The sequence below is a fragment of the Rhododendron vialii genome, chromosome 5a (genome assembly GCF_030253575.1).
Source record: "Rhododendron vialii isolate Sample 1 chromosome 5a, ASM3025357v1".
NCBI classification, from domain to species: Eukaryota; Viridiplantae; Streptophyta; class Magnoliopsida; order Ericales; family Ericaceae; genus Rhododendron; species Rhododendron vialii.
The window spans coordinates 1,774,554-1,801,953 of record NC_080561.1 but is presented as its reverse complement, the minus strand read 5'-3'; the positions used below and the strand labels follow the sequence as shown (position 1 = coordinate 1,801,953).

The 27,400-nt window shown below is 36.9% G+C and overlaps 1 protein-coding gene and 1 long non-coding RNA gene across 11 annotated transcripts; both read left to right on the top strand.

Annotated features, from left to right (window-relative positions):
- The first annotated feature begins 7,919 nt into the window (after positions 1-7,919).
- LOC131325405 (uncharacterized) lies at positions 7,920-10,761 on the top strand. Of its 10 annotated transcripts, none has more exons than XR_009199689.1 (3): positions 7,920-8,129; positions 8,265-8,344; positions 10,430-10,761. XR_009199689.1 is itself a non-coding variant. In XM_058357661.1 (3 exons), exons 1-3 carry the CDS (start codon positions 8,020-8,022, stop codon positions 9,613-9,615), a joined length of 345 nt encoding a protein of 114 aa, XP_058213644.1. In that variant the 5' UTR covers positions 7,920-8,019; the 3' UTR covers positions 9,616-10,757. The 10 variants fall into 10 exon arrangements, 1 of the variants encoding a protein (XP_058213644.1); XR_009199688.1 differs by having other exon boundaries at positions 9,477-10,756; XR_009199685.1 differs by having other exon boundaries at positions 9,099-10,755.
- Positions 10,762-11,810: 1,049 nt separating this feature from the next.
- On the top strand, positions 11,811-13,136 carry LOC131325408 (uncharacterized). Its single transcript, XR_009199694.1, has 2 exons — positions 11,811-11,957; positions 12,041-13,136. It is a non-coding gene; the product is annotated as an uncharacterized LOC131325408 (long non-coding RNA).
- Positions 13,137-27,400: the final 14,264 nt, after the last annotated feature.

The window sequence follows — 27,400 nt, the reverse complement described above, 5'->3', positions numbered from 1 at the left end:
TTCGTTTTATCCTCAGAACAGATTCGCTGTAACCCGGTGCACACCAATTGGTGGGGGCGAATACTGTTTTCGAAAAGCGACGTCGTAACGTGACTCGAAGCGGTTTCCATCAGATTGTTCAAGTTGCAGAAGGCTCTAGATTTTGAAGGTTCCAGTTTTTGCACCAACAATCGAAAACAGTAATCATAACATGGTTTCAAAATCGTTGCGAGCGTTGACTCAGGATTTCGTGAAATTGGATAAGTTTGATGGCGGTAACTTCAGGCGTTGGCAAAAAAAGATGCATTTTTTGCTTACAACTCTCAAAGTCGTGTATGTTCTCACCAACCCCTTCCCGGAGGAGACTGAAGATGAAACATTGGAGGAGGCTCGTGTGAGGAAGAAGTTCGAGAGTGATGACTACATTTGCAAGGGACATATTCTAAATGCACTTTCGAACGCTCTGTTCGATGTGTATTCAAATACGGAGACTGCAAAGGAGATGTGGGATTCCTTGGAAGGGAGGTATTTGACTGAAGATGCAACAAGTAAGAAATTTCTGGTTAGTCAATTTATGAACTACAAAATGATAGATAACAAGTCTGGAGTTGATCAGTTGCATGAAATTCAGCATATCTTAAATCAGTTTAAGGTTAAGAACATGAACATGGATGAATCGATCATAGTGTCGTCTGTGATTGATAAACTTCCTCCCTCCTGGAAAGAGTATAAGAAAACTCTTAAACACAAAACTGAGGATCTTACGCTGGAATAATTGGCTGTCCATCTTCGGGTGGAGGAAGAGTCAAAGCGTCAAGAAAAAGAGGAACTTGGAGATAATATCTCCAAGATCCATGTAGTTGAGGGAGTAAAGAGCACCAACAAGGGTAAAGGCAAACAAAAGCAGAAAGTACGGAAGGGCGATGACCGCAGCGATGAACCAAAATTGAAAAAGCCAAAAGTTGTATGTTGGCGTTGCGGTCAGCCAGGGCACTTCAAGAAGGATTGCAAGTCCAGCAAGAAGAATGATCCAGGGGCATCGGGTTCAAAGAATAACTTTGTGGCTGTCATATCCGAGATTAATGTTCTCGAGGATGCTAGTAACTGATGGATCGACTCAGGGGCAACAAAGCATGTGTGCAATGATAAGAGGTTCTTCACCGACTATGAATCGGTTGAAGATGGTACAGTTCTTTACATGGGTAATTCATCAACTGCTCTTATTAAAGGCAAAGGAAAAGTGGACTTAGAGTTCACTTTTGGGAAGATTCTGACTCTGACTGATGTTTACTATGTACCAGAAGTTAGGAAAAACCTTGTATCTAGAAGCCTGCTTAATAAGCATGGTTTCAAGTTAGTGTTTGAGTCAGACAAATTTGTTCTGTCTAACAGTGGTACTTTTGTTGGGAATGGCTATTTGTACGAGGGCATGTTCAAGCTTAACATTAATAACACAGTTGCTATTTCTGCTTACTTGATTGACTCTCTTTCTTTGTGGCATAATCAGTTGCGGCATGTTAACACTAGGAAAATGGATACTATGGTTAAATTAGATTTGATACCTAAATATGATGTTGATATGGTTGATAAATGGAAAGTGTGTTCGCTTACTAAAATAACCAGAGTTCCATTTCCTAAAATTGAAAGAACAACTACTCTGTTAGAACTTGTTCATAGTGATGTATGTGACATGCATAGAACTCCAACTAGAGGAGGTAAGGAATATTTTGTAACTTTCATAGATGACTATTCCAAATATTGCTATGTGTATCTATTGCATTCAAAAGATAAAGTTTTTGAGAAGTTTATTGCTTTCAAAACCGAAATTGAAAATCAATGTGGAACAAAGATAAAACATTTAAGGTCTGATAGGGGTGGTGAATACCATTTCCCTGATTACTGTGAATCAGTTGGGATCATTCATGAGAAAACTACATCATATACTCCACAGCAAAATGGAGTCGCTGAAAGAAAGAATCGGACTTTGACTGAGATGGTTAATGCAATGCTTAGCAATTTAAGATTAAGTAGTGGTATGTGGGGAGAAGCAATACTTACCGCTGCTTATATTTTGAATAGGGTGCCTCTCAGAAAGTCTAATATAAATCCTTATGAGTTATGAAAAATAAAGAAACCGAATCTAAGTTATTTCAGAACTTGGAGATGTAGAGCGATTGTTAGATTGCCGAAACCCAAAAGGAAGAAGTTGGGTGAAAAAGGAATTGAATGCATATTCATTGGTTATGCTTTGCATAGTAAAGCATATCGGTTTCTGGTTTTTGAGCCAAATGATTCAGTTGGAGTAAACACCATTATTGAATCACGTGATACAGTATTTTATGAGAATAGGTTCGTATCTATTCCAAAGGTGCCTAATCAAGAGAATGAGCCAGACTCTATGGAGTTTGACATAGAGGTGGAACCTACGGAACATGACGGACTTAGGAGAAGCAAAAGGGCTCGAGTTGCTAAGTCATTTGGTCCTGACTTCATAGTTTATCTAGATGAAGGAACTAGAAAGATTGCAGATAATCATTTCATGATTTCGCTTCATGTGGAATCAGATCCCTTGACCATTGGGGAGGCTATGAAATCACAAGATTATGCTTTCTGGAAAGAAGCAATCCAGGATGAAATGGATTCTATTATGGGTAATAATACCTGGATTCTTGCTGATTTGCCTTCGGGTTCCAAAGCCATTGGCTACAAATGGATTTTCAAGAAGAAAATGAGGGTCGATGGTACAATCGACAAGTTCAAGGCATGGTTGGTTGCCAAGGGCTTTACGCAAAAAGAAGGTATTGATTATTTCGATACTTATGCTCCGGTGGCAAGGATCTCTACAATTAGAGTACTAATTGTGTTGACTTCCATTTATAAACTTGAGATTCACCAAATGGATGTTAAGACTGCATTCCTAAATGGTGAGTTGGATGAAGAGATTTATATGGAGCAACCGGAGGGTTTTGTTGTGCAAGGTCAAGAACATAAAGTATGCAAACTTGTTAAGTCTCTTTACGGACTTAAACAAGCACCTAAACAGTGGCATGAAAAGTTTGATAAGGTGATTGTATCAAACGGGTTTAGGATACACCGGTCTGATAAATGTGTATATAGTAAATTTAGTGGTAATCAAGGTGTAATCATATGTTTGTACGTGGATGATATGCTTATCTTTGGGACTGATCTAGAAAGCATTCAAAGTACAAAGGATATCCTTTCATCTAGTTTTATGGGTGTTGCTGATGTAATTTTGGGAATCAGAATTAAGAGACAAAGAGAAAATTTAATCCTTAGTCAGTCTCATTACATTGAGAAAGTTCTAAAGAAGTTTAATCACTTTGATTGCACACCGATTTCTACACCATTTGATCCACATGTTAAGTTGTATCGTAATACTGGTAGAGCAATTTCACAACTAGAATATTCTAGAGTGATAGGAAGCTTGATGTATGCCATGACTTGCACGAGACCAGATATTGCATACGCTGTGGGGAAACTAAGTAGGTACACACATAATCCGAGCGATGTCCATTGGCACGCAGTTAATCGGGTATTGAGGTATCTAAAGAAAACTATAGACTATGGGATAGTTTATAGTGGTTATCCTTTGGTTCTAGAAGGATATACGATGCTAGTTGGATAGCCGAGAATGAAGATCACTTGTCAACAAGTAGATGGGTCTTCACACTTGGTGGAGGAGCAGTTTCTTAGGGATCTAAGAAACAAAGTCTCATTACAGACTCAACTATGGCAGCTGAGTTTGTAGCACTAGCAGCAAAGAGCAAAGAGGCAAAGTGGCTGAGAAGTATGTTATGGGAGATACCCATGTGGCCAAAACCTATACCACCTATATCTTTGCATTGTGATAGTTAGTCGACTCTATCACGAGCTTATAGCCAGGTGTATAATGGAAAGTCCAGGCATATAGGACTTCGACATAGCTATGTGAGGAACTTGATTACAGATGGGGTGATAACCATTAATTATGTAAAATCAAGTCAAAACTTGGCTGATCCTTTAACAAAAAGTTTTGTAAGGGATTTGATGTGGAGAACATCACGGGGGATGGGACTCAAGCCCATTGAAATCTAATCACTCTTGGTGGAAACTCGACTCAACGCTTGAATAACTTCAAGTCTTGGGTTCATTGAGCAAAGTACACCATAAGTTGTGGTTGCAAGCATTTTCCGATTTTATCCATCCCATGGTAAAATGCTTGGTACCTTTAATGTAAACATAGAGGTTAAGCTATTTAGCTTTTAATAGGCTTCTAACAGTTTGTTAGGTTTCAAGTGTTGTAGTTACAGGGGCACTTTCAAAGTCTACCTATATGAGTGTGAAGGTGGTGCCGCCTTCTATGGGTTCAAGGGCTAGGACTCTAGAGTGCTCATGAAATACAGGATAAAGACACACGGCCAAACCACGTGTCGGCAAATTTGAATACCTGAGTTAGGCAAGATGCGTGCGTGAGACATGTCTGGTTAGTCATTTAAGGATCGCTAGTTCAAAGACAAGTCTACTATGCTTTCCGACTAACTTTGATGCGTTTTCACTAGGTGAATGGTTCAAGTCGTGAGACACCTTCATTGATGCACAATTCTTTTCAAAGGAACCAAGAAAGCTTTTTCTTTATTTCGAAAATAGTGGGGGATTATTGGAGATTTTTTCAAAATAAATAAAAGATTGCGGGAGGTTATTTGTGAAAAGGTGCGACACCTTTTCACATGGGGTGTGACTTTATATGAATAGGTATAACACCTATTAACTTAGGGTGTGATTATTAGAATGAGGTGTGATTGTTAGGAAGGGATATGATACATGGGGGTGCTTCTAAGAGGCACGACCCTTCCTAATTAATTATTTTCATAAAAGGGTGCCTACTAAAAGGCATGATCCTTTCTCTTGATTATTTGTCTTCAAAAGACATACCTTTTCTAATGTGTATTTACTAAAGACACATCCTTTCACGTAAGGGTGCCTATAAGTCTATAAATAGGTCAATGATTAAGTCATTCGATACACCAAAAAAATATCCAGAAACTCTCCCTCTCTCTGACTCGTTGTTTTCTACGCTGTTATTCCGTTATTCTGCAGAAATTGAATTAACAGTCCTTGGTTCAATTGATTCTCTTAGGCTCGGTATTCTGTCTGTCCTTCGTTTGTGCGGACGCAGGCAGAAGATCATTGATCGGGCTTCGTTTTATCCTCAGAACAGATTCGCTGTAACCCGGTGCACACCAATTGGTGGGGGTGAATACTGTTTTCGGAAAGCGACGTCGTAACGTGACTCGAAGCGGCTTCCATCAGATTGTTCAAGTTGCAGAAGGCTCTAGATTTTGAAGGTTCCAGTTTTTGCACCAACAATGTATAGTGTAATTACTTGTACTGATGTTTTTATGGGAGTAGGATATTCGAACACCTATTGGCCGCAGGTAATGATTCTGATGAAGTACAGGGATAACTTTGTCACACACGACATTAGTAATCCACCTTTGTCTTTCCAAGCATCACACCATCCGTATTTTTGTCAGGTGTTAAATGCCCATAATTTTTTTGTTGTTGTTATTAGAATATTTACCGTAGTGCATTTTCTCATAAGATTTATTTTTCCAGGAACTTGAATGGGCAAGACACATTCTAATGGATCAATCAAGATGAGCATATTGCGTGGATATACTGAGATATTCTATGATGATGGCTTTTTGGATTTTCTAAGTACTGTAAAACACAATCAACCCCCCAAAGTTGAGTAACTTGAGGGACCATTAGTTATCAGGAACTACCATTACTCATCAGTAATAGACCACTAATATTGTTTAGTCGTGGTTTTTTTTTTATCATTCGTTAAATTTAATTAGCCTATCCTACGGGATTTGAGGAGAGGAATGGCTATTGAACACTACTCATGTGCACGAGAGTATAAAGGAGACACCAACTGCGCTCCACTCCACTTGCTACAGGTGTTATCTCAATAAGTGTTCTTTTGGGATTTTTTTCATCCTTAAAAGGTTGGAGATAACTGAAGAATATGTATTATTTGGCTTTTTATTATGGTCCTATATGAAAAGCATTCACTTTCGCATGACATCCGATTTCAAAAGAGCACGCGACATCATAAAAAGACAACTCAATGAGACATGAGACGTGATTTGATGATTCATGACATTTTTTATTAATATTTGCAGCCTTCTTTGTGAATAATGAGATATGATAGTGGTTCAGCCAAATGTAAGTGCAATAAAGGTGAAGGTGAGGAAGTTTAATAGGAGTTTACTGAAATAGTTGATCCAATGAGGGTGAAGGTGAGGTTTACGTTTATAGATATTTTATTTATTAGATCGAGGATAACAGCAAAGTGACAACTATAGACGGAGGAAGATTTCATAAGAGGGACGATTATTGTTTGAAAAGAGAGTAATGACCTACATAATTAAAATATGATTTGTTAACATAAATTCTTAAAGACAAAATGAGATCGTTTACATAAATACTTCAAAGAAGATAAGTGGGGACAACACACTGCACAGCCCTCTTAAAAGTGGTTTGGATTAAGAAATTTTTAGGAACAATGTTATTTCTTTCTGTTTAGCATTTTGCTTATCTTTAATCTATTTAGATCGATGAGCTATACAAAAAGTATGAACTAAGATTGAAAAAAGTTTTCTTTTTTTTTGCCAAAACGATAAAAGATGGGGGTGAAGGGAGAAGGAGAGAAAATCTTTGAAATCTAAGATCGGGAGATGGAAAAATCCCACAAGGAGGAGAAATCCCTCCCCTCTCGTCACCCATTGGGTTGGGATGTAAAACCCTGGGGAAGAGATGCGGGGCGGCGGCTTCCTTAGGGTTAGAGAGAGAGAGAGAGAGAGAGGGATATATATATATATATATATATATATATATATATATATATATAGAGAGAGAGAGAGAGAGAGAGAGAGAGAGAAATGTTACAAATGGCTTTGGGAATGCTAGTTTATCAAGTGAAATTCAAATGAGATTGAAAAAAGTTTAAAGAATACAAATAAAAAGACAAAAGAATCAATCATAGATCCACTTTCTCTGTATCACAAAGTCACCACCTATCTAAACACAACTAAATTTATCTGATTATGATGTGATTGGACTAATTTTAAGGCAATTTGGGACATCAGGAACGCTATTGGTATGGTTCTTGATTAAACTGAAATTGGGTTTCCTCCACATATTTAATTGAATTTTTTATAGTTGACCTATTTAACTCAATTCTTCGTTGACTTCATTTTACAGTCGTTCTGTTGATGAGATTGACTTGGTATCTAATTTTCGTTTGATTTTTAGCAGGTATGAAGGCTGATGATATATCGATATCTTCAAGTATACATATATGAAGGCCGAGATTGATTTTGATTCGCGATAGATAGAGAGGGTGTGCTTTGATTTTGGAATTTGTTTTTAGTTATGTTTGAAAATATCTATAGGTAGAGAAATGTGTGCAGTGATTAAAAAAAAGGAAGAGAAAATGAGGGCAAAGTTTGTATTTTTAAAATTGTTTTGTTGAAAATGTGGGTCCAAATTTTACAAAATTTCACAAAAAATAAGGAGGTGCAATGTGTGAATTTAGAGCATAAAGGGGCATACAATATGATTTGAGTGAAATCTAAGGGTGCTGGTGAGGTTTACCCTTAATAGAGGTCCCATGTTCAAGGCTTTAAAACGCGACTGATTTGCTTTGGATTTGATTCAATGAAACCAAGCCTAGTATTAAAAATGAAAATTCTTCGTTTTACTTCTCGATGAGCTATTGATTCATATCCGATTAGAATGAATTTCGTCAGGGATAGTGTTTTTCATGATTTCTACAATATGATTGATCTAGATCTCTGAAATAAACCTGATGTAAGTTCGTATTCGATTAATACTGTAGGGTGACTGAACCTGAGAAGTATGAGTTAGCTAACTCGCGTTAAACAAAAGCGACTTTACTTTGGCATATAAAAACCCCTCTTCTTCGAGCCCAAATACAATCTCGCTCTAACATACGCGACTATACTTAGGCATATGTACAACCTTCTCCTTCAATTCCTAACAAACTCGTTCGAGATTCTCCGCTGGTATACCCATTCACTTCAGAGCCCGAGCCGCAGAACCGTTTCAATTCAGACCCAAACGTAATCTCTCTTCGTTCTTTGTTTTTCAATTTAGATTTGCTGAATTTCCCAGTTGGGTATAGTCGTTTTGTTGGGATTTCAATAGAGCATTTCAATTTCCAAGAAATTTGACTGTGTAGTTTTTCATTGGGGCAGATGAAATGCAAGAAAGTGTTGGCTTTCGAATTATGGGTTCACCGTTCACCAATGGCTCAAAATCTCATTATTAATGCTGGGTATGAAGTTAACTTTCTTTACTTCGTTTGAGCTCAGCTAATATACCAGGTTTTAGTTTTATCATGATTGAACTGATAATTGAAATGTATTGTGTTTGTGTCAGTTTTTTTTTTCTAGTAAGTATACTATGACTATGCTTAGGAATGATTTGTTCTTATTGCAAAGCACTTCTTATATTTCCCTCAGGAGTTTCTATAGAAACGATGAAATATGTTTTTTATTTGAGGTGGATGTGTGGTAAGATTAGACGAGACATGATTATAAATGAAACGGTTCGTGAGATGTGTAGCACCTATAGAGGAGAAGTTGAGAGAAAATAGGCTAAGGTGGCTTGAGTATGTCTACCGTAGACCTGGAGATGCACTAGTTAAGAGAGCGAATAGGATAGTTTTGGATAATAACGCTATGGAGAGGGGATGACCTAAATTGACATTGAACGTTGTTGTGCGCAAAGATATGACTCTAATAGGTTTGAGTGAACAAGTGGTCCTTGACAGAGCTCAATGGAGAAAAATGATTCATGTAGCCGACTTCAATTGATTGGGACTTAAGGCTCGGTTTGATTTGGAAAAGAATTTTTTTATTAATTGTAAAGATCAAAAGAAGAAATCATTACAATACAAAAGAAATGCATGGAGAGAGCTTCAAAGAGTGAAAAAAAAGACTCCTACTGTTGTATTCGCAAAACAACATTTCCTTCTATTCGAATCAATATTTATGCAAGAGGTTTATTGAAGATTGACATGTCTGTAGATGCGATGTAAATGTTTGGAATAGAACGGAAAGGAAATGTTGTCCCCTTATCTCGCTGGGTGCAGAGTAAGGCAGTTAGTTGTTGGCATAGGAGCTAAATTTACTGGTCTTACGTGTATGATGTGCTGATTTGGTTAGGGTCTCTGATATATAATCCAATGTAAACCCCTGCTTACCATTTTACCACTCCTTCATGTCTGAACAAATATAGTTTAAAGACGGTTGAAAGGTCTCTGTAAAGAATGATGAACTAGGTATAACCCTGACAATATTTCATCGGGCTATGTATCTCATTTTTTGTCCTATAAACATACAGCAACATCTGTACCGGATTTTGGCTTGGGGGACCATTCTGATGAAGTTATTGTAGGATGGCAGTATTGTGAGGATGCATATTCAGGGTACAAGTCAGAACATCTCCACATATGGGGAGAAGGAAGAAAGAGGAAATTATGGAATTGGGCAATCTGGGGACAGATTCACTTGGAAATCACTATGGGTTGTGGGAAGAGGATGAGTTTAACAGGGATATACACAACAAAGTATTCGAGATATTTTAGTTGAACCGACAGAGTTTAGCGGATGGAATCAGGAATCTCTATGGGGATACCTGGATTTTCTACAGATCATAGCCCGTTGGTTTTGGACACAGCTTGAAGTTCTTTGAAGTCTAGATCACAATTTCGGTTTGAAGCTGTTTGGCTGTGTAGTCCAGAGTCTCCAGACTCACAAACTATCATTCACAAAGCTTGACAGGTTTAATTTGCGGGTTTGCATATGTTCTCTCTCATGCGTAAACAGGAGGTGATGTTGGGATGCCTTCGAAATTGGACTAAATTGACTGATGGACTAAATTGAGAAGATGGAGTTTGACAGAACAAGATATGAGGAGAGAGTTTGGTGAACTTCTCATGAAGCAAGAAACATAGTGGGCTCAACGGTCAAAGCTGAACTGGTCAAAGTTGTTCATTGTTCGTAATGATTGAAGGGTTTATGATGAGGAATTCAAGTTATTATAATTCTGGGTTTGAAGTTAAATTACTTTACTTGGTTTGAGCAAATATACTGTGTTTTTTTTTTTTTTGATATTCAATTATACTGTGTTACGAAGTTAAATTTCTTACTTCGAGATCTTAACTATGAGCCATCAATCAGTGATGTCCGTTTTTTGTGTTTTTGTTCATCTTGACTTCATTAAGAGATCTGTTGTTGTTGTTATTCATGCAGGTGCATGATCAAAAGCATAGAAGCACCTTTTCTTAACACATCCCATATTACTAAATTCTGTATCCGGCTTAATTAGTTGTCCCCTAAACTTAATATTATTGTAGATTTGAAGGTGGAATTTAGTTGTTGATTGATCAAAATTTCAAATTCCTTGATCTCCAATTCTCGATTCGGTCGAGTTTTGAAGGATGACGCTGGCAGAGATCGATGTACGAATCACAGATATGTTTGAGCTCTATTGTAAGCATTCTCATTCCATCTGTTATCTTGTGTAGATGCGATGCTTTCAAGTTTCATGGTAATTTGGTGGCTCTATGAAAGGTGTGTTGGTTTGTTCCATCCTTTGAAGCATGGATACTCTATTTCGGCCTGCGTATCACGTATCGGAATAGGATACCGATACTCTCGGATACGCTCTGAATACGTATCCGATACCTTTTTTTTTTAAAGTATCCACTGTTTTTAGAATTATTTTTTGGTATCCTAATACATTTCGGATACGTGTTGGATACGCTCGGATACGTTTTGGATATGTGCGAGAGTAAATATGTTATTACCTAAAATATATGGGTTAAAATTAGAATGAGAGTTGCTATCCGTACTGACTGATTCCCCACCAAAATCGTATTGACGGCCGTGCCGGGCCGTCTCCGGCCACCGGACGGCTGATCCGAGCCGTCCAAAAATTCTATAAAAAAATACCAAGGGGGCCTACGCGAGAATCAACGGCATCCAATCAGTCGGTACCTATATCTTTTCCAAATTAGAATTAGGACTATATTTTCCTTTTTCCCAACACCAATCGACATGAGAAATACACCGACGATATCCTCTCTCTCGTCTCTCATCTCTCTTAATTTTGCGAGAGTTACACCATGAACTTCCTTATTGTGGGTAATGCATAGGATAAAAATATATTGGCACCTAGGATGTTGGTCCCATGTTCTGTTTAGAACTCTCAATGCTCTTTTCTTGAAACTGTTGGTCAGATGTACACAACTAAGGCATGTCTCCTTTTCCTTTGGCTCGAAATTGTTATGCAGTCACGCTTTATTCATCGCATGACAGTTTTGTCTTCAAAGTGGGGAAATTATTTTATGCATCAGTTGTCCATTATTATTATTATTATTTTGATCAGATCAGTTGTCCATTATTTACTTTGTTCTTTTTTATTGTTTGTGGTCTGCAAAGAACAGCCGGAGGGATGATTTAGAATCACTTGGATATCTCCTCACGTACTTCCTAAGAGGAAGGTGATAATTGCTGCATTTCCTCTTATGTGTTTGTTGTGCATTTTCTTTTTATAGTCTTGATCCCAAGTGGGGGGTAGTCTTACTTGGCAGGTTGTGAAAGCAGGAACTAAGAAGCGCAAGTATGAAAAAAATCATGAAAGAAAGGTGGAAACTAAATTTTTTTTTTTGAACGGAAAAAAAAATTTCATTAATCTTAAAATTGTTACAAGACTAACAGGAACAAGGAAACGTCATATTCAGAAGAATAATCAATCCAACCCGAGACCCAAACCTATGATTTGCAAGAAACCAATCCAGGACACCCAAATGAGACAAAGCCCAAACACCCTATATGGGTCTCAAAACCCAGATCAATACAAGAAAGGTGCAAACTATTGAGGTAACTTCTATGTAAATACAGCGCTAAAATGTTTTCTCTGATTTAATCTGTATGATGCCATCTTTATTACACTACTTTCTCAGGTTCTCTTCCGGGGTTATCCAACAGAGTTTGCATCATACTTAAACTACTGTCCTCGTCTATGATTTTATGATACGCCAGATTATGCTTATTTGAAGAGATTATTCTGAGACCTCCTTGTTCATGAAGGTTTTTATGTGTTGCTTTGTAATATGCACTTCAGAACACCCAGACTATAAGAGATTGAAGTTTACGCTTGGTCATTTCCTACATCTTAATAACCGATAAAAGTATCCTTGTTAATCGGGTCACACGATTCCAGTTGGATTGTGTTTACGATTGGACAATTTTGGAGTACCAACAGTAGCAGATTGCCGCTCTTCCTTCCCGGGCTCTTTTTTTATATAAGTACCTTCCCGGGCTCTTGTAAGTGATACAACAGAAATGAATTGCCTTTTCTTGTTCATTGCTGCTATCTGCATTGGTGAGGATGGTTTCTTTTGTTAGGGCCCCGACGCTGGAAGAAGCTTTAGACGGCCTCCTCTTGTTGCCATGCTCAACGCCAGTCTGTCAGGTTATTTTCCTGCTTTCGTGATCATGTAAAGTTAAACGTTCTTGCCCCCTAAGAAAGAGCGATACTTTCATATTGTGTTCTTATTGAAGGCGAGGAAGAAGGGAGGAGTCCGCTCTCAAGGGTATTGAGAACTTTCTGATTTGTTTGGTGGAAGCTTTCTCATTCAATGAAACTAAGAAGAGTTACAGATTCACGAAGAACAAAAATTTCACCGGTAAAAGGACGACAAAATCACGTTCAAATTGAGAAAATAATATAGGTTCTCAAACATAACACCCAGTGGCCGGCCCCATCAGCCACAAACATAACACCGTTAAATATCCAGTAAAACAGCAAGCAGTTTGCACCAATACCTCTTATCTATTAGTCTAAATCACAAAGATACATAAATATGAGTATAAGCAATGGTACAGACACAAACACAAGCGCATAGCTTCAAAGACAGAACCGTCATTGCCCTGTGTGTTCTGCATAGGACAAAATGCAATGGCTTACTTGAAACTCACTCCAATCTGTTATCTTAAGGCCCCCTGAGCAGCCCACAAGCTTCTGCCAACAATGCATCCGAACTGAGGCCGCAACCAAAAAGGAAGGTAACCAAACCAAGGGATGGATATTAGCTTTCTAATGGTGGAAATGAGAAGAAACGAGTACAACATACACGGCCGGTAGTATTGTTTTTGTTGATTACTGTGTTGTGGAGAGCCAGCCACCAAAGACTCAACAATTGATGGTTATGAATATTGAATCAAACAAAAGTAATGCGAGAAGCAAAATCAAGCAAACGAGAGAGAATCAAACCGAGAGAGACGAAGGATGTGGTTCGGCTTACGTTGGGTGTAAACTTACTCCACGGGCAAAATCGAGTAAGGGCTTCAATTAATGCAAAGGCAAACGGTTGCTCAAGAGAAAAACAAAGCCGAGTTTCTGCTTCAACCCCCTTTCAAAATCTAACCGCACCCAAAGTTCAAGTTCTCTCTCCCAAACCCTAATAGAAACTATTATTTTTTCCTCTCGGATACGCGAATAATGAATCGCTATACAATACACTAATAATGTCCTTGCAAAAAATATCCCAACCAACATAGGTTTTTAACCCTCCAAACCCAAAAACTGGAAAAACCTAGTGTGGCGCTTCCAGGCAGACTTAACCACCGTCTCGACGCGAAAAACATAGGCTTCAGAGTCAACATTGTATTCAGGCATCCAGACGGAGAGGTATGCGAAAAGGAGCCAATCTTCACAATTCCACCCCCAAGAATGTATTCGTGAAGTCATTTCATTTGCATGTCATTTCCCTTCTAGTCGACAAATCCCAGATCCAAGACTGAGTTTAACGAAAATAAAAAAAAACGGAAAGCAAAAGGAGCAGACAAACATAACCATAGGCTTCAGAAACTAATCATGTATGCCTTGATGAACACACAAAGTAAATCTCATAAACAAAGAGGAGCTTCAATAACATTTAGATCGTATCACTTAATTGACTCTTTCAATATATCTCTATCTGCTTGTGCAAACTTTCTGTCTCGTTCAACAAAATAACTAAAGTTTATAACCGAACACTAACTCAACCAATAAACCGGATAATACAAGCGAAACAAATATGTAACACCATTGTGAGTAAATTCATTATGTTTCTTTGAAATAAGCGGTAGCAAATCATCAACGAGATCCTGGTTCATCGTTATACACCAGACATGAATTAATATTGAAATCTCAGTCAATTGGGACGAATTCGTTTCTCTTTTCCTTGCTGAAGAAAAAGAACTTGTTGTCATCTAACTAACAGAAATTTCTGATTATTTGGCTGAAAAGTACTTTACATGCTTAATTTGTGAACCAGCCACTATATTTTTGTGAATATACTAAAACATTGCGCCAAACATGAAAATGGAAATTTTGTGCAAGTAGAGAAACACTCTAGCTAATTCAATGAATCTGCTAAGAGTGTCTCAGTCAACATTATTCATCTATAGAGCATACAGAGAAATATATGGAAACACGTCTCGAATTCAAGTAAAAAATATAGATTTTGGTTGCAACAAAGATACCATTAGCGATTCGTCAACTGTCTATGTCATATGTTGAACGCCGGCCCTCATATTTAGCGTCCAGAAAACGAACTCCTCCAAACATTGGATAACTGCATCTTTAAGATTTTTGTTATAAAAATAAAAAATAAACTACCAAAAAGTTACTGAAATTCAAACTAGAAGGAAACTATTGTAAGAGGTAAACGTACAAGGATATGAATACCGCAAGAGTTCTTAGGAGAAAAAAAGAGAGAGAGTTTCCAACTTATGTGAACTGCAACTTGTGTACGAACAATAATGAACTTTAACGCCTTGCTCGATTTTTTAAGTTAGTTTCCAACCTTTGTGAAAAATTGTTTAATTAGATGTAATCACACATCACTTGTACATTATTGTTGTCTTTGTTAATTGAAAAATCTCTGTAAAGTATTAAATAATGTGATTTTTGAAAAATCTCTGGAATTTTAAGGAAAAAATGAGGAGACAAAAATAACAAAAAAATCAGCAATAGAAAGACAGGGGGGCCTGACAAAATGAAAGTATCACTAAACCAGGTACAAATTCCTTTGCTCTTTTTGGAATAATTTTAATATTTATAAACAAATGAAATTAAGGCGGGCCCCATTTTCGGGCCAAAATTTGGGGCTAGAGCCAGCCCTAACATATCCCTTCATGGAGGGCTATTGTTGACAAGCTTCATGAAAACACTAGAATCAAACGAAAATATGCAGAGAGTAAATTAAGAAACATTGTACCTGTGGCTTTGCACGTGCGGAATATGTGCTATCTTATGCCAATCCTCGCCCTTTCCTTTCTCACATCGCCTGGCTAGTTCAGGACCGCAGTCGGCAATTGACAAGCGTCTGAGTTCGGTAAGCCTTTGGATGCTAGCTGGAAGTGATGAAATCTTTGGGCAGTCAATGATCAATGACTGAAGAGTTGTGAGGTTCCCCAGCCAGTCTGGCAATGATGTCAGTGTTGAACAGGAAATATCTAGATATTGTAACGCAGGGACATGTTGCAAGGTCTCAGGCAAAGGCACCGACACATCTAAATACCTACCCATTCGTACACGTTGAAGAGATTTGAGGAGCTTAACGCTCTCTGGCAGAGCCACCAGCTTTGGGCACGCAAAAATTTCCAATGACTCCAAGCAAACGAGATGTTGCAAGCCCTCAGACAAGGAACTAAGCTCTTTGCAGCCCCGGATTGACAGAAGTTGGAGAGATTCAAGACCTCGTAGCCCTTCCTCTGGCAAAGACTCGAGCTTATAACAATGCTCGATGGACAATGACTTCAATCGCTTGAGGTGTGCAAGGCCATTAGGAAACGTTTGTAGCTTTGTAAAAAAATCAATGTGAAGTGACTTGAGAAGAGTTAGGTTTCTCAGAACCTCTTCCGGAAAACAAATAGCCTCCGCATTTACAACAACTACAACAGAAGTGAGACTTTCACAAGTTGAGATTGACTCCAGTACCGCGTTGGTGCAAGGTCTCGCAACCGATAATCTTTTCAGCGGGGAAAGACTACGGAAGCTCAAGTTAGGACAATTTTTGATCTCCATCCTGCGAAGAAGAGGGAACAATTCTTTTCCCTCCTTTCTTGATAAACCTTTCAAACTGGACAAATTATTCATCGTCAACACTTCCAAATATGGGAATCCTTTCACTGGGCCTCCGTCGGGCAAATCATCGTCAATATAATTGACCTTGTCCATACTCCAAATTGTCAGCTTTCGCAGCAAAGGTAGTTGTCCAATTGGTGGAAGTTTTACGCAATTTTTGCAATTTCCGAGCTCAATATGATCTATATTTTTAAGATCCATCATCCACCGCGGCAAGTGGGTGCCATAGTAATTCTCTATGACCAACTTCTCAATGTTTGGATGTGGTTCAAGGGCTTCAAGTAGTTCTTCGACGTTTTCTTGTGATTTTGATTCATCATTATCTTCCCAACACAGTATCAGAACACGTAAATTGTGTTTTCCCACTAAATTGGCTTCTTTAGCATCCATTGGATTCTTCACTCTCTCAAGGTGCACGATTCGGAGTACACCTCCCAAGTTTAAGTGTTGCAATTCAGCTAGGTGACAACCTTTGTTCTTACCCACAACAAATAAACTCAATTCCTTCAAGCAAGTTAACTGACCAATTTCAGGGGGCATTTTCGTCAACGGACAGCTTGACAGGTGCAGATGTCGCAGATTTCTCAAGCATTTCATATTATTGGGCAGTCTTTTGAGGTAGACACATCTGTTTAGAATTAATGTCTGTAAATTCCACAAGGTGCAAATTGAATTAGGAAGATGATTGATTATTGAGCCTGAAATGTCCAAATACCGTAAGTGTTTCAACTTGCCAATTGAAGACGGCAACTTCCTCACTAGAGTGACGCCTGCCTCAAAGACTCGCAGTGAGCCAAATTTTCTAAAATCGCACTTGTCCGGTTGAAAGAAGGAATATGTTGCTATGGAGACTTGGCGAACTTTTCTATCACCTATATCACTGGAACCTCTATACTCCATCATGTGGCGTTCATCCTCGATGATGTATTGAGCGAGATCATGCACAAGATCATGCATCTTGAACCATATCTTGCAATTGCAGTCTTCTTCCCAACCCGGTGATGTCAACCAGCTATAGGTTTCAGTTTCAGGTTTATCCACAAGTTGGAAAAAAGATCTCCAACATAGTTCGCTGCAAATGTGGTCACCAAGATCTTCCGGTTCCAGTTTGTCTTTGCGAGATATATAGCCATTGGCCATCCAAAGACGAATTAAATTTCCTTTTTCAATTTCAGAACCCTTTGGAAAGAAGGCACAATAAGCAAAACACCGTCTAAATTCCAATGGGAGATTATAGTAACTTAATCTCAAGACCAGCAAGATGGGATTTCCATCCTGCGGTAAGTTCCAAATTTCACTCTCTTTAATAGAAAGCCACTTACTTTCCTCACGTTGGAACCGCAGGAGCCCTCCAAGAGCTGTAGCAGCTAAAGGTACACCCCCACACTTTTTCACTATATCTTTCCCAATAGCCACCAGGTTTGGACGCTCTTCATTGCCGTTTCCAAATGCACGTTGCTTAAACAACAGCCAGCAATCTTCTTCAGATAAATAGGACAAGCAGTGAGTTGGGAGAGTTCCCACGATTGATACAACCTTTTCAACACGAGTAGTGACAATAACAGAACTACCTTTAGATCCGCATGCTATAGTGTACCTCAACTTATCCCACTTCTCTTGACCTTCGTCCCATACATCATCTAACACAATCAGGTATCTTTTCCCATTCAACATCTCTCGAAGCTTTTTCTGTAGGGAATCCAAGTCTGACAATTGACAAGTCTCCCCTGATATGGATTCTATGGTTGATTTTATCACTCTTTGAAGATCGAAATCTTGAGATACATAAACCCATATCCTAAGGTCGAAGTGGATCTTCATTCTCTCGTCGTTGAAGGCAGCTTGTGCCAGCGTTGTCTTTCCGAGCCCTCCCATACCGATTATGGGGTACACAGAAACCTCCTCGTCCCTCTCAAGTGCGTCCTCCAACAAAATTTTGATTATCTTTTCTTTATCTTGGTTTCTCCCAATCAGTTCTGGTAGAGTTAAAAGGGAGCTAGTTTCACGACTTTTAGAGAATTCATCTCGGTTCTCCACTACCATGTTACGAAAGTGAAACTTGTTGCGCTCATCAGCGATCGCAGCTAATTTCTCTGAGATCTCTTTCATCATATGCCCTATCCTATGACGGAATTTAACGTTTACCTTCTTCAGAGACCCAGAACTTTGGCCTTTGGATTCCCATCGGAGGATTTCCGTGGAGCATTCATCCAAGATGTCATCAACCTCGTAAGCAGCACCTTTGAGCTTTCGCAACCAATCTTGTATTGCTCTATCTTCTGGGTGATTTCTCTCTGCATCTTCGAGGACTGCCTCGATCGTGGAGAGCGTGCTTTGCAGCTTTGTGATCTCTTTGTCAACCCCCAAAAGCAATCCCACCTCTTTTTCAACCAAAGGTTGGAGAGTTGTGAGCAAATTCGTAACGAGTGAGAGAGCCATATTCCCTTGTGTATTCTGGATGATCAAAGGTAGGCTCAGAGTTCTTGCAAGCTCAAAGTTGTTGGATAAGTTTTGCAAAATGGATGGCCACCACCCAGTGTGATCTCTGAAAAGAAAATGTTTTCAGGGTATTAAAAAAATTGAAGGTTTTTCTATTCTACAAACGAAGACTTGCAAGATGTAAGGTTCCGTTTCAGAAATTTCCTTAAAAAATAAACAGTTTATTTTATATTTTTAAATTAAAAAATAATATAAATAAAAAATATATTTTTAATTTTTTTTACATCGTATAAAAAATTTCGATGAGTTTTTTCAAACAAAATTACCTTTTTAAAAAATAAAGACTTTTTCACATACGTCAATCCGACTCAAATTGGTCAGAACTCAAAATAAGCCCTTATTTTTTAAGAAGGCAATTTCAAGTTCAAAAATGAGGGGCTTATTGAAATCTAAAAATATGCACTATAGATCTTGTTTGAAAAATCTCGTTGAGATCTTTTATACGATGCAAAAAAAATTGAAAAATTATTTTTTATTTATATTATTTTTGAGTTTAAAAATGTGAAATAAGCTGCTTATTTTTTAAGAAGATTTTTGAAACGGGATCTAAGTCAACAAGAAGTCAAGTTGCCAACCTTTCTCTCTCTACCCACCGACCAACCCATGTGCTTCCCCAAGCCTCTCTCTCTCTCTCTCTCTCCCCCCTCTGTACCCCCACACACGTCACTTCACCTTTCCCATGGGAATCCTTATCCACAATAAATTATTCGTTCCCATTAGGGCAAACACGTCATTTTTGACGGATGTTGCACGCTTCTCATCAATCAAAATTTGCCCTATGTCATTATTCTGACACACATACAATTCTCAAAGGCCGGATACCGAAGACAAACGGCAAACCAACGGCGTTAACATCCACCTACACCTGTCTTATTAATTTTGATGTCCATGCTATTCTCTATCCTCTTTTCATTTTTTTTTCACTTTTCGGCCATGTTTCTGGTAGCAATTTATGTATGAAGTATAAAAAAAACGTAGATATTTTTAGCATATTGTTTACAAAATTAATAAGTTTTGACATTTTATCATCTTGTTCACGGTAGCTAACAACTTGTCAACCAAAAAAAAAAATTGCAACAGTAACTCTACTCTTAAACACATCTACAACTTATTCACTATCTGAAACAACTTGATATTACAACTTGATATTTCTTAATAACTTATTCACTACGGAAAACACCTAACAACTTGATTGCTATAAAAAAAATTTCAAAATTTATTCATTACTAAAAACTCCCCCTTAATTTTTGTTAGCACTCATCAAGTTTTCTGTATCAAGGGTAAAAGGACCAGAGAAAAGGGAAATAATTTTCAAACTCTTCATTTTATGTCCACACTTTCTTCATTCTTTTCTAGCCAACAAAAATAAATAAAAACAAAATTTTTTTTAATGACAAGTTAAAAAACACAAAAGGAGTGGATATCAAAAAAGAAAGTGCGAAAATGACTCCTTCGAGATTAAATACCCATTCTCCCAACGTTTTGGTTTGTTTTTTATTTTATTTTATTCATCATGTTATTTTGTAACACCCCGATTTTCTAAGAAATTTCGAAAGCATTACTCTTAGAATATGCTAACCTTTACAAACTACTAGGCCCTTATCTACCTTTGTACAAAAATTACAATTTCAAAATAATACAAAAATCTACGTACGTTTTATTTAAAACAACACCAGAGCGACTCTAGTTTTGAAACGGATTCCAAGCAACATTGACTTAGCCTCCGTTTCAGGGGTCCCACTTGTAACAACTGCTCTATGGCAAAATCCTGCACACTTAGACAAATTGATCGCCGAAGCAATCAATTTGCCAGGATACATTTTGCCACAATACAAACGTATCCTGAGTGATAATTTATCAAGTAAAAATCCTAAAAACCAATACCACAATTTGCAATTCAATGAAATAACACAAAGTAATGCAGCAATTACAATAGCAGTCACAAGTAGCCTTTTATGAATTTTTTTCTTGCTGTTATGAGCATTCTCGAATTTCTCCACCATGAGAAATATTCTTTTCAAACAACCTCTGAACTATGACAACTCTACCAATTTACCCTCTCCTTGCTTACCCAGCCTGGGGTTCCAGTCGAATAAGATCAAACTACATGTCGGGTTGAACTCGATTGTACCATCACAAGGAGCGAATGATAAACCAACCAACCGCGAGAAATGATACCCATATTCCGATTTCAACCAATAACACCACCCCCGGAAATTCCGGAAGATAAATCCAGTAGTGTCATATTCAGGGTTCGCATGATATATCAAAATCCATTGGTCTTAAACCACAAGTGCCGATACTGTTACCCATTCTTACAGTAATCAACGGTCCTCGACCACTTTTGTTATCTCCTGACCGTAACCATCACAACAGTGACTATCATTATTTCACTTTCCCGAGGTTTTAACATCTAATCATTTATTCAAGTCTCGAGTACAACCCAGTGAGCCTATTGTCCAAATTCTACATTCACGTAGTAATTCAAATTACAATAATCCACGTAACAATCAACATCATCAGAAATTTAATAAAACTCACAAAATACAACATCGCATACATTAAGTCTGACACAATAAGTCCAACACATGGAATAACAAAATTCTAATTTTATTAGATATCAATTGTCGAATAAGTCAAAATAAGTATACATCGATTTGAATAAAATCATTATCTTAAAAGATAAAGTTCTTCTTTTACTTTTGCAAAACTCATAATATCAACTTATATTTTTACTAACTATTATCGAATATCTTAAAACGTTATTTCCTCTAATTTTTATATAATACTCAAAAATAATATTTCCCGTGTTAAAAGGACATCAATTTAAATACAGAATTTTAATAACATAGTAGTTCAAACAATACCACTTAAGTTTATGCACTTAAAAGTAGAAATTTCTTCCTTAACTCATATTATTTTTAATTATTGCCAAGTACAAACTTTTAGTAGGGAAATTGGAATCATATAACATTCGGTCTAGTTTTTATATAATATCATACCTAAATTTTCAATTACTAGATTTAATACTTTAAAATAACTTTTAAGTTATACTTAGCTTATACTACTCATGATCTTAATACATTTATATGCATATATATATTTCTTATCACTAATTCCCCTTCTTTGGGATTTTTTAAATCAAATAAATAATTAACAATATATTTTCTTTTAACAAATTTCCTTATTTCCTGTTCTCGAATTTCAATATCTCCATACACATCATAATATTAATCCATCAATTTCTCACAATAATCAATCAATTTACGAACAATATCATTTCCAGGTCTTACCACTGACTTTCTACCAAAGACAGGACTAAATATTAATGAAAACAGGACTAAACAGTAATTAAAAAATTAAATTAAGAAATTAAAAACAGGATATCATCTTCATCAGAAATTAAGTTTTAGTCCTAAACTCCATTAAAACGCAAATTGAGTTACGGATTTCTGGAAAACTACCTCAAACGCGATTCTAAGCTCTGGGAAGTGTTGTACGGTGTCCGTAGAACATGAGGTGGTTCCGAAAAACTTGAGGCGGCACTCCGACGGGCCCGCGGCGGCAGTTCGGTACACACACGGCTCACTTTTTTTTTTTTTAAACTACCGGAATGGAATTTGGAGGAGTGAGGGAGGTGTTTCAGGTGGTGGGTACGGGCCGGAGGGGGTGGGTAGCGGCTGGGTGGTCTCGGTGGTTCGGTGGGAATGGTGGACGAGTGGAGCCGAGAGGTGGTTGAGAGACGGAGGAGGTAGAGGAGGTGACGGGTGGTGGTGGTCTCGGGTGGCGGAGAAGAGGAGGAGGTGGTTCGGGAGGGATGGAGGAGGAGTGAAGCTACGGGCCGGAGGTGGCGGTGACAGGCGGTGGGTCGGTGGTTATGGAGGTGGCTGCCGAGGAGGTGGCTCGGAGGGAGATGGTGGTGGTGGCCGGATGAGGGAGCCGAGGTGGAGATGGTGGTGAAGGGAGGATCGGGAGGTGATGGCTCGGTGCCGAGGTGGTGGCTCGGTGCCGAGGTGGTGGTGCGGAGGAGCGGCGTTTATGGTGGTACGGAGGAGGTCGGGCCGTGGGGTTTCCGGCTGTGGCTGCCTCTCTCTCTCTCTCTGGCCGAAATGTGTGTGTGATAATGATATGTTGTGTGTGTGTGTGTGAATAATAGAGGGGAGGGGGATATAATAACGGAAAATTTATAAATGGTCCCTCTAGTTTGCACGAGTTCTCATTTTCATTCCTTTAATATTAATTGTATCAAATATAACCCTATAGTTTTCATTCCATCTCAATTTTGTCCCTCTCCCTGACCCGTCAATGAAACAAACGAAATTGAAGGGCAAAATTGTCATTTTCTCTCACAGAAGGACTAAATTGAGATTTTATATAAACCAAATGGACTATTTTTAAAATTTTACTTTTGTTTTTCAAATAAAATAAAAAAGACCATAAGTAATGTATTTGACCATTGAATTATTTTTTATTGAGTAATCAAACTATATTGAAAAAAATTATATTTCATTACACATCACAAAAATATTAGTTAATATACAAATCATCCCCTTAGCTAATGTTTTTGTATCATGTTCTTATAATTTCTTAATTTTTTCACCTGATAAAAAAATGTTCAAAATCCGTATTTATTTGTTATATGAGTGATCTTATGAGTAAGTCCCAAAATAAATACACTTATACTCATATTTAATGTATTTGATCTCTTAATATTCAATAGTATTTCATTGTTTAATTAAACAAATTACAAGATTTCTAAATACTACTGAACAATTTTTTCTTTTTAATCGTGTGACAAAGAAAATAACGAGAGTGAAAATTCAATCGAAAAAAAATACAATACCAAGACATTTAACATAGGGGTTGCTTTTCGAATTTTTTCATATTTTTTTGTGATACATAATAAAAACTTTTAAAAACTTCAACATATTTTGATTATTCAATATGAAATGAGATGAGAAATATATTACATATGATGTATTTTAAATTTACTTACAAAAACAAAAGTAAAAAATAAAATTATAGAAATAGTCCATCTAGTTTGCATAAAATTTCAATTTAGTCTCTCTGTGAGGAGAAATGACAATTTTGTCCTCCAATTCCGTTTGTTTCATTAACGCCGTAAGCAAGAGGGATGAAATTGAGATAAAATGCAAATTATAAGACTAAAAATAACACAATTGATACTAGAGGGATGAAAATGAGAATTTATGCAAACTAGAGGGACCATTTATAAAATTTATCCATATAATAAGGGGGTGGGGGAGATGTGAGGTGGAAAAGGAGAAGGAAAAGAAAGAAATGAAAAGGAAAGGAGGAGAAAAAAAAATATATGAAAGGGAAAGGACGGGACAAGGTTGCTTATCAAAAAAAAGGAGGGGACAAGGGAAAATGGGGTGAAAAGTGAAAGGGAAAATGGGGTGAAAAGTGAAAAGGAAAGGAGGAGAAAATGGGGGACCGGCTGGGAAATGATAGGTGGGAGAATTATTATCGCTCGAGCGGAAACATGTCACACGATGTACAGTAGTTTGATTTTTAAATTTGGAAAATTTTGAAAATATTATTATAGACTAACAAAAATATTTTTAGACTAACTCTGGTCTTATTTACGGAAAAGAAATCTTGACAACCAAGAATTTTTTTTCATGGATATTAATACATCCAAATTGAATTTTAAAATTATATCTACTATTTAATCAAATTAATTATTTAAAAATCGATTAATAATGGAAATAATTTTTCTGAAATAATATCAAAAAAAATTTATTTATTAAATTTTTTGGAATATTACATATTTTGTGTGAATTAATCACCTGTTTATTGTGTCTACAAAATAAATATTCTGACTCGAAGAAAAAAGAAGTTTAGTAGATACAAAAAAGTACAATACAATTGCTACTGTTGTCGCATTATATAAAATTTTTTAAATTTTAGTCCATATTTTTATACTATTTTCAATCATCTCGTTGATACTAATGATTAATTCCAAAAATTATGACAAAAAATAATAAAAAAATTGCAAAAGATAACAAACACCAAAAAAGGAAAAAATACGCCCTCCGTCCTATAAAGCTAGTTCTCTACGAAATTAAGTTCAACTTTTAAGCTTAAAAATAATGTACTTACCGAAAAAATCATTTTGATCGAACATCAATAAATACAAAAAAGTATTTTTTGAAAATTTGTTTCTTTAGATACCTAGAAATATTCGATGTAGATAATTTTTTAAAGCCTAACTTCTTAATAAGTTCTACAAAATGAACGGTTTGGATCCCTCAATTAAGTGATCAGTGTATACTTATGAAGCTGCGTTCTTATGAACTTAACTTAAATTAATCTGAAAATTGTCTTTATTTGAGGTTTTTTTTTTGTATTTGTTAGTTTTGCGCCAAACTTTTGTTAGTTATTGATTCGTCTCGATGAGAGGATTCTCAAAATACTTTTGTAAAAGTAAAAAAAAATTACTTTTTCAATTCTTCTTGTCGAGACGAATCAATAACTCAAAAAAAACTTGCCCCAAAATTAACAAATGCAAAAAAAATTCAAATAAGAACAAAATTCTCAAATTTAAGTTAAGTTCATAAGACCATCCACAGTGGTATAATCAAAACCAAAAAATTGCTAAGGTTAGCAACATTTTTTTTAAAAATAGCTTAGGCCATCCACAGTGGTATAATCAAAAGCCAATTGTTGTTAAAGTTAACAATATTGGTGCAAAAAATGGCTCACAATGGTATAATCAAACCTAGCAACATCTTTAGAAATAATTAAATTTTAGGCTTTGGATAACCAAAACTAGCAACCTTTTTCAATAATCAAAATTTGTGAACCCCACACCACATAAGTTAATTGGTTCCAAAATTTATATACATGCATATTTCAACTAGCATTTTCTTTTTCTCTTCTTCACCTGCTCTAGATCTTCTTCACTTCAACGACAAATTGTTTCTTTTTCTTTTCCTCCAAAAGTGAAGCTCATATTTCTCAATCATCTACAATTTAATCCATCGTTGCGGATTAAGATATTTCACTCTTCTTTCCCATTTTTTATTTTAGGTTGCATTCTTATGAATTTAACTTAAATCTGAAAATTGTCTTTATTTGAATTTTTTTTCGCATTTGTTAGTTTTGCGCCAAACTTTTATGGGTTATATATTGATTCGTCTCGACGAGAGGAATCGGAAAAGTAAATTTTTTTTTTTTACTTTTACCCAAGTATTTTGAGAAATAATCATTTTTTAGCAAAAAAAATAATTTTTTTTACTAAAAAGTGGTTATTCATTTTTATTCCTCCCCTTATGGTTGAGTAAATGAAAAACCTTGCAAAAAAAAAAATATAAAGGAAGAATCTTGCATCCTTTACCAAATTTAAGAACACATCTTATTTTTTTTGAAAGATTAAGAGAGTGGTGGATTTGTGATATAGGCTATAGGAATAGGAAGAAAAAAAAAAGTTTCGGTGTTGTTTTGATAGATAACACTAGGAAGAACACCATATGTTCGATATATTTTTGCCCAAAAAAATAAACCATAATGGAGGGAAGTGAATGGCGGGAAACAGAGGGGGAGAGATAGATTGTGTGAAATTGTAGTGGACTTCTTATTTTGGTTATGGATCAGAAGTGACCATTGTGAACCTCAAAATTGTTAAGCTTAGCAACCTCTTAAGTGAATAATCAAAAGCTGACGTGTCAACTTTTGGTTATCCATTTTTGATTATACCGCTGTGGATGGCCTTACTTCTCCATTTGTCCCTAGGGTAAATATCACTCTTTTGGGTATTTTGCAGAGGAAATTGCCCTTGATCAGCACTAGGGGTGGCAAACGGGCGGGTTTGGGTCAAATTGGGTAAGTTGTTAGTGGGTTGGGTCTTTAATGGGTCATTGACCCATTTAGACCCATTAACTATGAGTTTAATTACCCATACCCAACCCGACCCATTTATTTTAAAGCAAACCCGACCCGCCCATTAACCCAATTACATATATACTAAAAATTCTGATCGAAAAATTAGAAAAGTAAAAAAAAATTATGATCGAAACTCATAAATTTTTTCAAAAAGACGAGAATAAGTAATTTTTTTTGTCTTTATTCAAAAAATTATAAGTTTCGATCAAATTTTTTTACTTTTCCGATTCTTCTCATCAAAACAAATTAATAAGTCACAAAAATATGACACAAAACAAAAAAAAAATTTGAATAAGGAAATTTTTTAATCCAAACCCTTTGCGGGACTACCATGAGAGAAATTTATTCACGGCGGAGCACGATTTCACGGATCCATTCGCGCAATTAATGGATGAGATGTGCTTTCAATTTTGACTGGTCAAAATAATTGTTACCGATCATAATTGATTTTTAATTCGGACTATTTAAAATATTTTTGGACGTATGTGATTTAGCACAAAACAATTGAATAAAAGAGAGAGAATGCCACGCTCCTGCATGGGGTGGGGGTGGGGGGGGAGCGAGAGAGAGAGAGGGGGGGGGGGGGGGGGGGGGGGGGTGGGGGGCGGGGGGAAAAAGAGAGAGGGGGGAGGGGTGGGTGGCGCGCGGGGACAGAGAGAGAGGGGAGGTTGGAATTTGGGTGATGGTTGGAATTTGGTGGGTTATTTTCATTGCCCATTGGGTCATTTAAGTTGACCCAATTAATGCCCAATTATGACCTAACTAATAATGGGTTAGCTGG

Excerpts from the sequence above, each read along its gene's own strand:
- LOC131325405 (XM_058357661.1), top strand. The coding sequence starts at position 8,020 with ATGTACAACCTTCTCCTTCAATTCCTAACAAACTCGTTCGAGATTCTC. Across the intron at positions 8,130-8,248 it reads GTTTCAATTCAGACCCAAAC|TTTTTCATTGGGGCAGATGA; the intron begins GTAATCTCTCTT and ends TTGACTGTGTAG. Across the intron at positions 8,345-9,476 it reads AATCTCATTATTAATGCTGG|TATTGTGAGGATGCATATTC; the intron begins GTATGAAGTTAA and ends GTAGGATGGCAG.